The sequence below is a fragment of the Psilocybe cubensis genome, chromosome 10 (genome assembly GCF_017499595.1).
Source record: "Psilocybe cubensis strain MGC-MH-2018 chromosome 10, whole genome shotgun sequence".
Taxonomy (NCBI): domain Eukaryota; kingdom Fungi; phylum Basidiomycota; class Agaricomycetes; order Agaricales; family Agrocybaceae; genus Psilocybe; species Psilocybe cubensis.
Window position 1 is genome coordinate 2,525,741 of NC_063008.1, and position 12,559 is coordinate 2,538,299.

The window sequence follows — 12,559 nt, forward strand, 5'->3', positions numbered from 1 at the left end:
CATTTGAATCTGTTTCGCAGCGTTTTGCTGCGATAAACGAGGAATCTTCACACCATCTGAGTTTCAAAGCGTGGAAGTAGGATGGTCCGTGGGATCAAGACAAATAGATGACAACTTCAAACAACAACAGGTAGCCACATCTCTAACCCCTGGGCCCAGGAAACTGCCCGTAAACAGCGTAATATATGCCTAGAATGAGATTTTCTTTTTTTTTTGCTTAATAGGTCCTACGCTTTCTGATCTGTTGTTCGATCAGTGGCACATGGGAAACATGACCACTACGGTGTCGTACTGACTCATGGTCAACAGCTCCAAAACGCTTATCCGTTAATGTCCGTCTGCATATTATCCACTCCGCCATTCCTACGCTGCTTCGAAAAGGAAGGCCTTGAAGCCCTTGTTATCTGAGATGAAGTCCTCTACTTTTCAGGATGCAGATGATTGCATTCCTATTCTACAGTGGAATCAATTCCACCATTTCTGGCACGCAGGGGCATTCAAAAAGTGTTAAACAACTATTAGAGATATTTATATTGAAGAAGCCTGGTCACCGAGGTCATCGGTCAGGAATTTTCTCTTTCTCTCGGACGATAGGAGGCCGTTAAAGAATAGACTCGGTAGTGATAGCTAGTAATAGGGGAACGTGTGATATAAGACTCTATTTCTTGTATAAAGAAAGACGACCTGCGCACTTTTTTCTATGTGCAGAGCTCTATTTTTTTTTACCATTTAGTATGTCTTATTATTTGCTGCCTGGTGGGTAACAGTGACTTTCAACGCGGGTAAGTCGGGCAACGGCTCAAAACATGTCAACTACAGTGGTAATAAAATCCAAATATCACAACGACTAGTGTATATGTCTATAAAGAACGTATATACAGTCAGCATGAATAACATCTCTCCGTGCTTAAGGCATTTCAGCCCATTTCAGTCATCCTCCTCCAAGAATTCAAAGACCGCGAGCAGTGCCACGTGACATGTGTCCATATTGATTTGAGACTCCGATCCACGCGTCGTGTATCATTGGCGCGACTTGGTTCGTGACAATTTGAACACCACCCTTTGCCATGAACTCCTCAACAAGCCGAAATGCTGCAAAAAAGCAAACCCAGGAGGAAATTAAGAGGCAGATAGCACTGCTTCAAGCATGTTTGGAGCCTGAATCTGAATCTGAGACGACGCCAATGGTGAGGTCACCGAAGAGGAAGAGTGTGGATCAGCCTGTAACGTTGGCGCCAGCGACACCGTCACCAAGTGAGTTCTATGAACCAGATACTTGAAACACGTTGATCTTTTGTAACTTAGAAAAGAAGAGAAAAACAGACGATCGTTGCTTGGGGAAACCCATTGCCAGACCGGTATTTCACTCAACGTCTCCGAATATATCGCGTCTTGTGGCAAGTAGCAGCAAACCGCCCCAGCAATTCACAAAACTTGCTCCTTCAAACATAATAAACAAGTTAGCAAGCATCACTCAGAAAGGGGATGGGGAGGATGCACCAGAGGCACACCCACGCTCTGCAGCATTCACTGACCGACCTGTAAAGCCATCACCTGTTGACCATGAGATACACGGACATAAACGCGATGAACGGCTGGCTCTCATAGAGAATATAGAACCGGGCCCATATCAACATACGCCGCCCACCGACGACCCCAATTTCGAGAAGCTAGAGCCTCATTCAGGCATTGCCATGGTGTATGTTTCATTTCCCCTCGACATCAATTTTTTCTTATGATTTATTACAGCTCACGGACAATACCACATGAGGAATTTAATGATCATTTGGCGGGGCGATACTATCTTTCACCATCCCGTCTTTATTCGTCCATCAGGTTACTTCCCGATAAGCAGGGCTATGACGTCTCTGTACCAGGCGACTGGATCACCATCGCCGTAGTGGCAGAGCGAGGTCCGATCAAGTTCACGCGCGCACCGGTCGCAATCGAGCGGGAGAGTGGAGATCCCGATGCTAATAAGAAGCATTGGAAGGGCAAGAACAGAGACAACGAGCCTGAAAAGCCAGGCGGAAAGAAGTTCGTCAATTTGAAGCTGGTGGATTTCGGTGCGCGGTCGGGGTCGACGTCGTCGGCGACGGGGCGCACGCCAACGATTAGGGGTGATGCATTTTTGACGCTGCTGCTTTTTGAGGCGGATGGGTTTGATTTGATACCCAGGGATGATGGAAGGAAGCCGGAGAAGATTTATAAAGGCGGGAGTCGAGGCGCGTTTGAGCATCTTACGAATGTGAAAGAAGGGGATGTCATTGCGTTGTTGAATCCCAGAATACTAAAGCCTTTCCAGGCGAGTATAACTGTCACCATGTTCTATCCGTTTAATTTCTAACGATGTACTTCTGACAGAGGTCGAATGATAGTCCTCATCCAGTGAACAATATTCTGGCTCTAACCCCAGAATCTGCGTCTTCTATCATGGTTCTTGGACGTGCGCGGGATCTGGGTATGTGTACTGTTCGAAAACAAGACGGAAAGATATGTGGTAGCTGGTGTGATAAGCGACTGAGCGAAGTTTGTGATTACCATGTTCAAAACGCTGTCCAGCGGCGCAGAGCAGCGCGGCCTGAATTCTCCGTCGGGTGAGCAAATTTTCTAATGCGAGTTTGGTATTGGATGTATTAATGCCCCTCTTTTCCATTTTCCCTAGTACTTCTGGAATGTCTACGTCCGCGACTCATAAGAGCAAAAACGCTTATGATCCGTTACGCAAATGGGGTCTCAAACCATCAGATGAGGTTTCTGGTAATGGAGCGACGTATATGGTCGCGGGGCATGTCGTCTCTGGGTCATCTGCTGACCCTAGGACAATGTTTGTTGGAGAAACTATAGGAAGAGAAGGACAAGCCAGGGCGAAGCGGATAATGGATAACAAAGACTCCGATCGAGCACTCAAAGCACTGCTGCAGCGAGATAAGGAGGGCATGAAGGCTGTCATGAAAGCTAGGGAGGTGAATCGCCAGCTCACGAAAAGTGGAAAGGACAACAAAAGCGTGGGTACTACGACAAAGAAAAGAAAGAAAGATCAGGAGGGCAGCGATGAAGAGGATCAAGGGGGTCAGAGTGACACCAAGATTGACAATCTCCGGAAGACAGCATATTCCGCTGGAATCATCAAATCTCTAGGTTTCGACCCCTCGTTGAAACCAGGTCAACGAAGAGTGGAAACAAAGGGTGTCCAACAGAAGGTGCGCTTTGTGTGTACTGCCGTATTTTCTATGACAATTTATATTTTTGCCGTTGAACTAGCTAGAAACTCTTGAAGCGCTACTACAGGGAAGAAAAGACATTGCGTTGGGTCCTAAGCCTGGTCCGCGGATTCGATCTGGAGTCACAGCGCCCAAACGAGATAAGGTGGCACCGGAAGAGCCAAGAGAGCAAATGTGTGATTTGGACAGTGACTCGAATGACGAGTTGCCAGAGAAGATGACGCTGGCCCCCAAGGCGATAGACAAGAATGAACCAGAAACTAAAATGGTGGATCTTGACGACTTCTGATTTCCTTTCGCCTCTCAATCTTTATGACTACGGATCTAGTGTACTTTTATTAACTTGCGGGTCGGAATTCAGAGATCAATGGTATATTGACACAACAGCGACTATCAAATGGTTAAAGTGTATAAGCTACAAGGATGAAGCAAGAGAGCAAATATTACAATAGTCCTTTAGGTATGGTTATGATTTGCCATTGGTTTCTACTTCCATTTTATCATCGTCGTTGCTGATATCGTCCGCGGAGGGTACTGGTGCAGAGGTTGCAGCACCAAGGGCTACAGAAGTACCAGGCTGTTGAGCAACATCCCTGGGAAGAGTAAGGCTCAGCGCGACGAAAGCGATGCATAGGCCATAGATACACACCATTTGATGCTGAAAGATGTCACACGAGGTTTCGTACTAATGTCTCTCACCAGGCGATTAAACATAATTTGTGGGGGTGGGGTGATGTTCATCTCTTCATTGTCGTATTCCGTATTCTGGTAGTATCCCACTCGCACAAATTCTTGGTCTTTGTAAGATCCTGTTAGGATGAGAGCTGACACTCCGAGCACATCATCCGTGGGTATTCGCGAGGGATCAGGCGCACAGCCTTCAAATTCGAATGAGTTGACTCCCTTTGGAACGGGACCAACAAGACAATCATCGAGTTCTTGATCCAGCTCTTCGTCGCCAGGACATGATACGAAAATAAGCCTCCACTCGAGATCTTCAAAGTAATCAGAATTTCGAGTCTGAATATCCAAAAATGCGAGACATACCATCTTCTAGTGGTGCCATGCATTCAAAGGTGACACGAAATCGGTATACATCCGAGAAGCGCGCTGGGTTGTTCATAAACTCGACATTCTGGAAACCCGAGGCGTCAATCCTAATGAATCTTTGAAAGGAAGGTAAATGTACCCTGATCGTGACAGCCATTTGAGACAGATCTTCGGTAGTATATACGAAAATTCAGTGGAGATGTGTGAAAGGATACACTTGAAAAATACAAAGGTCGCGAATGGTAGAAATATAAGAAGCGTTTCGACGCGACCGTGACAGGGTGATAACAGCATGTCACATGTTCACGTGCCATTGTGACAAACTTGGCCGAGACTATTGAAAGAAAAGTATTTGTATATTATAGGTAGAAAAGTTGGAGATAAAATAATAAAGTAGAATTATAAAAGAGGACTCTCCTTGTCTCTAAACCTTACAGATTTTTTCCGTATTTTTCTTACATATGGCCCATCCGGAATTATCAAGGAGGATTGACCTATTCTGGACATAACTGCACGTGAATGTGACACACGATTATTATTCCTGATTTTAGACGTCGGCCTTTCTTTCTCCTCACTGACGACGACCAGCGACGAGCAAGTTCACGCATTGTATCAGTACGTATAGATCTAATACAATATTATATAGGCTAACTGTTTTCTAGTAAAGCACGCTTCACTTTGAGGCCACCGGCTCAGAGGTCCACCCTACGACTTCCAAATTGCTGAACCATGTCATATTGATCGTCGACGCTGACTCTCGCGCTTATATTCATTATCCTACCATGTCCGATACGATACAAATCGACACCACCATCCCTGATGTCCAGATACTGCCCGACACTAATCCCTCATCGACAGTACAAATACCAGTAATTGAAGCTCCAGAATCCATTTTGGCTGTTGATCAGCTCGACGGCCCTTCTTTAGCATCTACTCTCAAATTACCGGAAACTTCTCCTCAATATCTGTCACCATCTCTACCTGTTGCCCCGACACCCCATGTCTTCTCACTTGCCGACCTGCGTGAAGAAAATGGAGAGTTGGATTTGGGCCCTGATGTAGCTTTGAGCGACATCAGCGTTGCACGTATGTTCTCTTATCACCCTGTTGATGGTCAACTCTCACCGTCACCACCCCATCAGCTGATGGCAGTTTCATTGAAACGTCGTCTGGACCGACAGCTCATATTCTGAAGAGAAGATACGACCAGTTGGCAGGCGTTGGTCCTTCCGTTCGTTCTCCCTATGCTATAACAGCTTTCGTAAATCAACATGGGAAATCAATGTACCGCATTGGGTCCGTATATTGCTTCCTTGAGCATCCGTTTTACGAGAACTGACGATGCACCTTAGCCATCGCGGCAAAAACTCTGCTCCTGCTGCCTCTGCAGCTGATGCCGACGACCTTTTAGCGCAACCAAAGAACTCAAGTGACGCCTCGCATTCTCCTCGTACACAGCGCCGGTCTCGGCTGAGCATGCATTTTCTCCAACCCGGAATGTTTGCCAAAACCTCTATCCCCCCAACTAGTCGTCCTCCTATTGTATCTAATACTCCTTCAATATCCAAGAAGCTCCGGAAGACTCGGTCCATACCCGATATGTCTAGCTCCGAACCCACCATCACTTCTGCGCCCACATTTGCAGTTACAGGTAGGGGTCACTCGCAGAGTGTTACTGCCATGGACATTCCTCGACTTCCCATGCCATTTGCCTCATATCCTCCTCCTCGTCCAATCGACGCATTTGCAGAATTGTTGGATTGGTTCAACCCTTTGACCTCAACAGCCGACTTTTCCAACCAAAGCCTATTCACCCCTGATACGTCATCTCCAGATGCCCCTAAAACTCGTCCGACAGTACCACAACCATTTGGTCCGAATGTCGTTTTCAAGTCGCCAGCTATCAAGGTCGCACCAAACCCTCCACCCAGGCATCTGCGAGAAATGCAATCTTTTGAGTCTGGGCGAACGGCTCGTCAATGTGATTCCCAAGAGAGTCTGCCAGGCAGCGATTCACCCGTGCCTTCCTCTGATGATGCGTCGGGTACGGCTGGTGAAAGGAGTCGTCCTGCCTCAGCTATTCGTTTAAGTTTACTCTCTGAGGTTTCTATTGATTCCGACACGCATAGTGATCCGCCTGCTGAAGCGGAACCTGATGTGGCACCAATGGCCGAGGGTAATCGACTGTCAACTCAATATTCCACCGAAGTCTTCAATGTGCTCCAAACGTACCGTGGTCTTCCTATGTTTGAAAAATTGGTGCCGGAAATCGACAACGACAACGTGATCAAACTTTCTTTGGCTGCCGACCAGAGTGCAGCCCCGAGAGACGACCCTCGTTTCGTTCTTTGGGGAGAGACGCAAGTTGAGTCTGAGGCGGACGATTTCAATTCGAAATCGCGCGACAGCTTGACGGATGTTTCGTCGTCCAATCCGTCTTCGAGCATATCAAAAAGACGAAGCAGCAAAGTTTCCAAGTTCAAGTCCCCCGACGCTTCAGCCGCCAGTCTTCCCAAGCAGGGGCAGCGGGTGCTTTTGGCAGCTACAATCGAACGTTGGATCGCGCAGCTCACCAGCGACTTGAATTACGACGAACTCCTTAACTTCTTTCTGACATATCGGACGTATGTCCCAGCTGTGGATCTTTGCCATTTGTTCATATGTCGCTTCCATTGGGCACTTCAGACTGGCGCTTCCAGACAAGACGAAACTGTCCGTCGCATTGTTCGTGTGCGAACGTTTGTCGCTATTCGATATTGGCTGTTGACTTTTTTCACTGTCGACTTTATACCGAATCGTGAATTAAGGTTGTTAATTGCGGACTGGCTGAACACTTTGATCGAGGATCCGATATTAAAGAAACACAGTGATGCGACCGTAAGATATTATCACGCTTACTGGACCTTAGATCTAACATTGCCATGAATCTTACAGGATATTGTCAAGAGGTTGATCAAAGTTGCAAAGGAATGCAAACGGGCCCACATCCGCACTGAAAAACCTAAAGAAAACAAGTCTAGCTCAGACAATGAAGAACGCCCTGTCGATCACTTACTGGGTAAAAGCTTCGCTGAGGCTATTCGGAAGTTACCTCAAGAAGACCACGATTCGATCCTCGACCTTGATTTTCTTCCGGACGAAGCTAAAACTGAAGAACTTTCCGGCTTCCCGATCGATTCAGCCAACGCCCATCTCACAGCAGGCGCCGTTGGTGGTACCGTCCTTTCACCGAATCGGCCATCATCGCTTCCGCTTTCATCGTTCAACATTCTTCAACGCACGGACCATGCTCCAGGACCAAGCGCAGATGTCGATTTGCCTTTCGTTGAGAATACGGCTCCCGTTCTTCTCGGCCACCACCATAGCGCCTTGTCGAGAGCTTTCGTCAGGACAATTGGCAGACTTGGGCGTTGGAAGCGTGTTTTGAACCAGAAGTCAGCGGTTCGTCCTGCCAACACCCTGGGTGCCTGTGGTGTTGGAGATCAAGCTTTCGATCTTGACCTCAACGCTGCTCGGGATCTTCTCACTGTAAACGGTGGCGTTGAGAACTACCTCAGGATGGTAGAACCTCCGGCCCCGAGGCCCAGCTCCTCCGAGATCATCGTTGCCCCTCTGGAAAGCCATTCTCGGACTCCTTCTCTCCTTGTTTTACCGCCATTGCCATCTGCACCACCAACTCCTTCAGTACCTCTATCAACTGCAAATATATACCCAAGTTCCCAACTATCAAGTTCTCCTCTGTCATCTCATGTTAACGCTTCTCCTGCTCCCGACACGACTGCTACGACCACTATTAAGACCGAATCTCCAACTTCGATTTCTTCGCCATTGCCTGAACCATCAGAATCGTCTCCTCCACCTTCATTTGTGGAATCCGTGCAAGAACTTAACGAGTTATCTCCTGATCCCGTTGTCTCGCAGGACGAAGCTTGCGCTGGCCCAATAGAGTCTGCTCCCGAGACGTCTGAAATTCACCGACTTAGTCCTGCATCATTCAATTACGACACTCATGGCCTTAGAGAACCCGACCGTCCTGAATCTTTCATGTCTTCTTCGACTGACTCTTTCGGTGCCATCTTGACCGCCGACGGTCCTCTTCCTCCTACGTTCCCGGGACAACACAACCAATGGTCGTTTGACACTTCCATTGATGATTTAGATTTATCTGATACTTCATCGTTGCCTGGCGGATCAGATCTGCCTGCTCCGCCAGGATTAATGCGCCCCGCGAGAAGGCTTCCCAACCGGCGCGATTTCGAATTTGTGAGACGCTCAGAGGTGTCTTCAATGGGCTTTTCCAACGAATATATGCGCGATTCTGTTGCTAGTTCAACACATTCCCAGTCTTCGCCTTCATCTTCTGGGCTTCCACAGCCCATTTCTCGCTGGCAGATGAAAACCCTTCAGCGCACATTTGAATCGATGAGCAATGATGGGGAAGATGGTGGAGACGTGGAGGCAGCTTTGCGGAGGCTGGAAGGGCAGATCAACCCAAAAATCCAGCAGGAGAAGGCGGAAAAGGTGGATGGGTGGGTTCGGTCTATGCAGGAACGGCTTAGGAATGGCGATTATGATTATGAGAGTTCAATATTTTCCGAAGACGACGTTGAAGGATTCATTGACGAGGTATACCCAGCGACTGATGATACCGACCCCGAAAGTCCTCCTGACTTGGTTGTGTCCTCCTCCGAGACGGATGACAGTAATGATAATGATGACAGGGATGGAATGCCGCGCACCCCGATCCCTTCGCAATCTACTCAGCAACTCCCTTTCCCACCCGGCCTCGAACCAATTGCTCGTAACGAGTCACAAAAACCGCCCCCGGAGCCAGCAGTCCCTGAGGAAATTCTGCAGAGCAGATTGCCACCAATTGCAAGGCCCGCGTTTGATTCCATCAGTCCACCCACAGAATCCATCTTTTCGTCCAAATTTTCTTCTGAATCGACGCATAGCATCCACCGATCGTTTATTCTCAATTACTCGGCTGAACAGCTCGCGGAGCACTTCTCGATGATCGACAGAGAGCTCTTTATGGGCGTCAAGTTTGAAGAGCTGGTCACGGGCGAGTGGATATATTGTCAGGAGATTAATGTTTATGAATGGGCGCAGTATCTCAAGGACAGAGCGCGATGGAAAGCTGAGCAACAGTTCCCCGAGAAGACAACTGCCCTGGCGGCTGTGCGCGCCCGCTTCAATCTCATGGTTTCTTTTGTCATTTCTGAAGTCGTTTTGACTCCACCTACTGAGAGACATATCGTCGTCTCGAAGTTCTTACGTATTGCCTGGGTAAGTTGTGGCTTCTGATGTGTGCCGATTTCTTTTCATCTTATTCTCTTTTTTAGAAATGTTATTCCCTCAGTAATTTCAACACTTTGACGGCCATTATCATGGCGCTGAAAGATGAATGGGTTGCCAGAGCTATGAAAAGGCAAGGCTGGAATCGGATCGGCGTCTTCGAGGCTCGGGTGTTCAAGGATCTGAAAATATTCATTACGGTCGCTGATCATTTTAAGTTTATGCGCCAAATTGTCGATTCGATTGTCGACGCGAAGCCTCTCGAGGGTAGCTCTCATGCCGCCTCCGTGATTAGTGGCGGGGACTCTCAGAGCGGTAAGGGCAGAGGAACTTCAGATAACCGCCCAATGGTTCCAACTGCTTGTATCCCTTTCATTGGTATGCGAGGTTACATTTTTCTTTCATTTTCTTTGGTATTGATTCTTCGCAGGCATTTATCTTTCCCAGCTTCGCGTGTTTACCAAACTCCCGGGGCTCATTGATGCGACGGCGCCTCATCTTGTTGTCGGTATTGATCCTGTCCATGCGACCTTTGACCCTCCAGCCCATCCAGAAGTGTTTTCTGCGCTCGTACCTTTACCCAAGTCCATGCACCTGGAGCCCTTAATCAATGTTCACAAGCAACGTCGTATTGCCGACGTCATCAAGGCTCTTGTGGCCGGACAGCACCTGGCAAGTAGAGTGCAGTTCTCCATCGACAAAAGGTTGTTCCAGAAATGTCTTCGCCTTCGTGGTTTGCAGCCAGACCTTCTTCAGCGTGCGCTGGCAATGTACCCCGAGTGATTTTTCTCTGCTTTGCTTTGCCTCCCTTTGCTTTTAATATTGCTAATGCGCTTTATGCGTGTAAAACCTTGTTTCATATGGTTCATGTTCACGAACGTGCCTCTTTTTCGCTTTTATTATACTGGATATTAGGTGACTCGTGATTGCGAGGTTTTTGATATTTTTTTGATGCAGTTTACTCGGTATAAGGTTGATTAGAATTCGCGTTTTTTGTATTTATGTATGGTATATGCTGAATACCTTCGAGGTACAGTACTTCAGCTGTGATGGCTGAGAATCTAGAAATTTTTAACATTCTCTCAGAGCGTAATGGGCGGTCACGGACAACATTGAACCTCTGAAATTTCTTTGTTTCTTGTGAAATAAATTTGTATGGGAGTGATTTCATTGTCACTTCTCGGCAGACAAAGAACGTTTACCGTAAACAATCGAGGAAATGAAGCAAAACAATTACACGCGAATTCTTACACAGCTGCAAGCTATTAGTTTCATCACTAGTGTGTCTATCGCCGAAAGTATTCCTATGTTACAAAGCAACTACTTTCCCCTCCTGTACACTTGCTTCGATCGCATCTAAAAGACGATGGTGCTTGACGGCATCTTCAATAGTGGCATAATCACCTCCAGGACCGTTGGAAAATGGCATCCATGCCTCGACGCACGATTCGACTGCGTTTCCAGAGGTCTCGAAGTCGACTTTCTTGCCGTTAAGATAGAGGTCTGGCTCGATCATGCTGGCCATAGCTCCCAATAAATTGTTCGACTCCATCCTTATTGTGCCTTCCTCTCCCTCAATCTCCCAGACGTACTGACGTCGGCCTTCTGTCGAGGCATATCCCGTTCTCCACAGTATGTTAGCGAGAATACCACTTTTAAGCACGCCGGATATGGCGTAGTGGTCAGGTTGATGATATGCCACGGTTTTTCCTGTTGGTTTGTGGGTACGGTCGAGCACGGTGAGCACAGGGTAGACATTGGTTGCTATTGCAGAGACTTTAACAAAGTCACCGAGGACATGTGTGAGTGTATCGAGCTGATGTCCAATCGGTACCGTGAGCATTGTAGCACCTATTTTTATTTCGAAACATGAGATTGAATGAAAAGGAAATCTAGTAGTAACAGTTGGCACAAACCATTATTCTTGTCAAGTGTGTATTCGTAATAATCAAATGTGAATGGCGGAAAGGTTCCCGCTTCTCTCGGCAGATGTGCAATCTGAGAATAAAATGGATAATTAAAACATTGGAAAGAGAAGTTATTTGTAACTCACGACGTTGGTAGACCTGACCGTACCAACAACACCAGACGACAAGATTTCCTTGACCTGTTATTCATAGGTTGAATGACTAATATTCAGGTAGAAAAAGACACATACCTTGCGAACGACGACAGAATGGCGTCCTTGAAGTCCAACGAGCGATCTGACTCCGTGTTCGCGAGCTGAAGAGGCGATTTCTTCCGTTTCTTTAGTTGATATCCCAGCGGGCCATTCAACAAAAAAGTCCTTCTTCGCCTCAATGGCGGAGAGAACAACCTCTTTGTGATGTGGTGCCTTTACCGAGATGGCGACGAGATTGACATCCTCATCGGAAGCTATGCGAGATGCGGGTCCAAAATACGATTTAATGTGATGGCCGACTTCCTTGGAATATTTATCGGCTGAAGCCAGGGATGAAGCTTCGGTTGTGGTTGACACAGCTACAAGATCGTACTTGTCGCGCAACGACGGCTGGATAAGCGCGGGCGCAAGCGCCGTCGCTGCCCAGCCTGAGGTTGCAGACAAACCGATGAAGCCGACGTTGGTCTTCTGATTAGAGTATTCGACCATGTTTCGGAGAAATTAAGTGAAAGAAAAAGATGTAGGAAAAAATGACTATGATACCTTGCTTTTATACATCTTAATCCTCAGCACGGACTAGACGATGATTAAGATGTTGGGATGGTCCTTTAGGATATCGGCTTGAACTTGAATACGGGGCTTAAATGTAGACCAAAAGCGTCTATACAAAGACAGTAAATGATTGCATTATGAATCGGTGGTATAGGAATAGGTATCTGACCCACAGCTTCGCTCTCAAAAAGTGGACTCACCAACAATTCCTTTGTAAGTTGTGTCGTCTTACCCCAATGTACCATCTTTTATCTCCATTCACACTCTCATATCTCCATTTATTGGTCTTTACCTTTGGAATATGACATACTTA

General features: G+C 47.2%; 4 protein-coding genes across 4 annotated transcripts; 2 read left to right on the forward strand and 2 right to left on the reverse strand.

Annotated features, from left to right (window-relative positions):
- Window positions 1-1,067: 1,067 nt before the first annotated feature.
- JR316_0011030 (DNA replication licensing factor mcm10) lies at window positions 1,068-3,513 on the forward strand (the record flags this gene model as incomplete). The annotated part of the gene is made up of 6 exons (XM_047896694.1): window positions 1,068-1,254; window positions 1,306-1,699; window positions 1,750-2,305; window positions 2,365-2,597; window positions 2,666-3,203; window positions 3,265-3,513. The coding sequence occupies 6 exons, from the start codon at window positions 1,068-1,070 to the stop codon at window positions 3,511-3,513; spliced, it is 2,157 nt and encodes a 718-aa protein (XP_047744739.1).
- A 177-nt stretch (window positions 3,514-3,690) lies between these two features.
- Window positions 3,691-4,431, reverse strand: JR316_0011031 (Histone chaperone ASF1; the record flags this gene model as incomplete). The annotated part of the gene is made up of 3 exons (XM_047896695.1): window positions 3,691-3,817; window positions 3,874-4,219; window positions 4,272-4,431. The coding sequence occupies 3 exons, from the start codon at window positions 4,429-4,431 to the stop codon at window positions 3,691-3,693; spliced, it is 633 nt and encodes a 210-aa protein (XP_047744740.1).
- Window positions 4,432-5,056: 625 nt separating this feature from the next.
- JR316_0011032 (Guanine nucleotide exchange factor LTE1) lies at window positions 5,057-10,355 on the forward strand (the record flags this gene model as incomplete). Its single annotated transcript, XM_047896696.1, has 6 exons — window positions 5,057-5,360; window positions 5,417-5,570; window positions 5,627-7,151; window positions 7,209-9,563; window positions 9,620-9,950; window positions 10,003-10,355. 6 exons carry the CDS (start codon window positions 5,057-5,059, stop codon window positions 10,353-10,355), a joined length of 5,022 nt encoding a protein of 1,673 aa, XP_047744741.1.
- Window positions 10,356-10,881: 526 nt separating this feature from the next.
- Window positions 10,882-12,183, reverse strand: JR316_0011033 (Dehydrogenase aclE; the record flags this gene model as incomplete). The annotated part of the gene is made up of 4 exons (XM_047896697.1): window positions 10,882-11,423; window positions 11,489-11,570; window positions 11,626-11,679; window positions 11,731-12,183. 4 exons carry the CDS (start codon window positions 12,181-12,183, stop codon window positions 10,882-10,884), a joined length of 1,131 nt encoding a protein of 376 aa, XP_047744742.1.
- Between the last annotated feature and the right edge of the window lie 376 nt (window positions 12,184-12,559).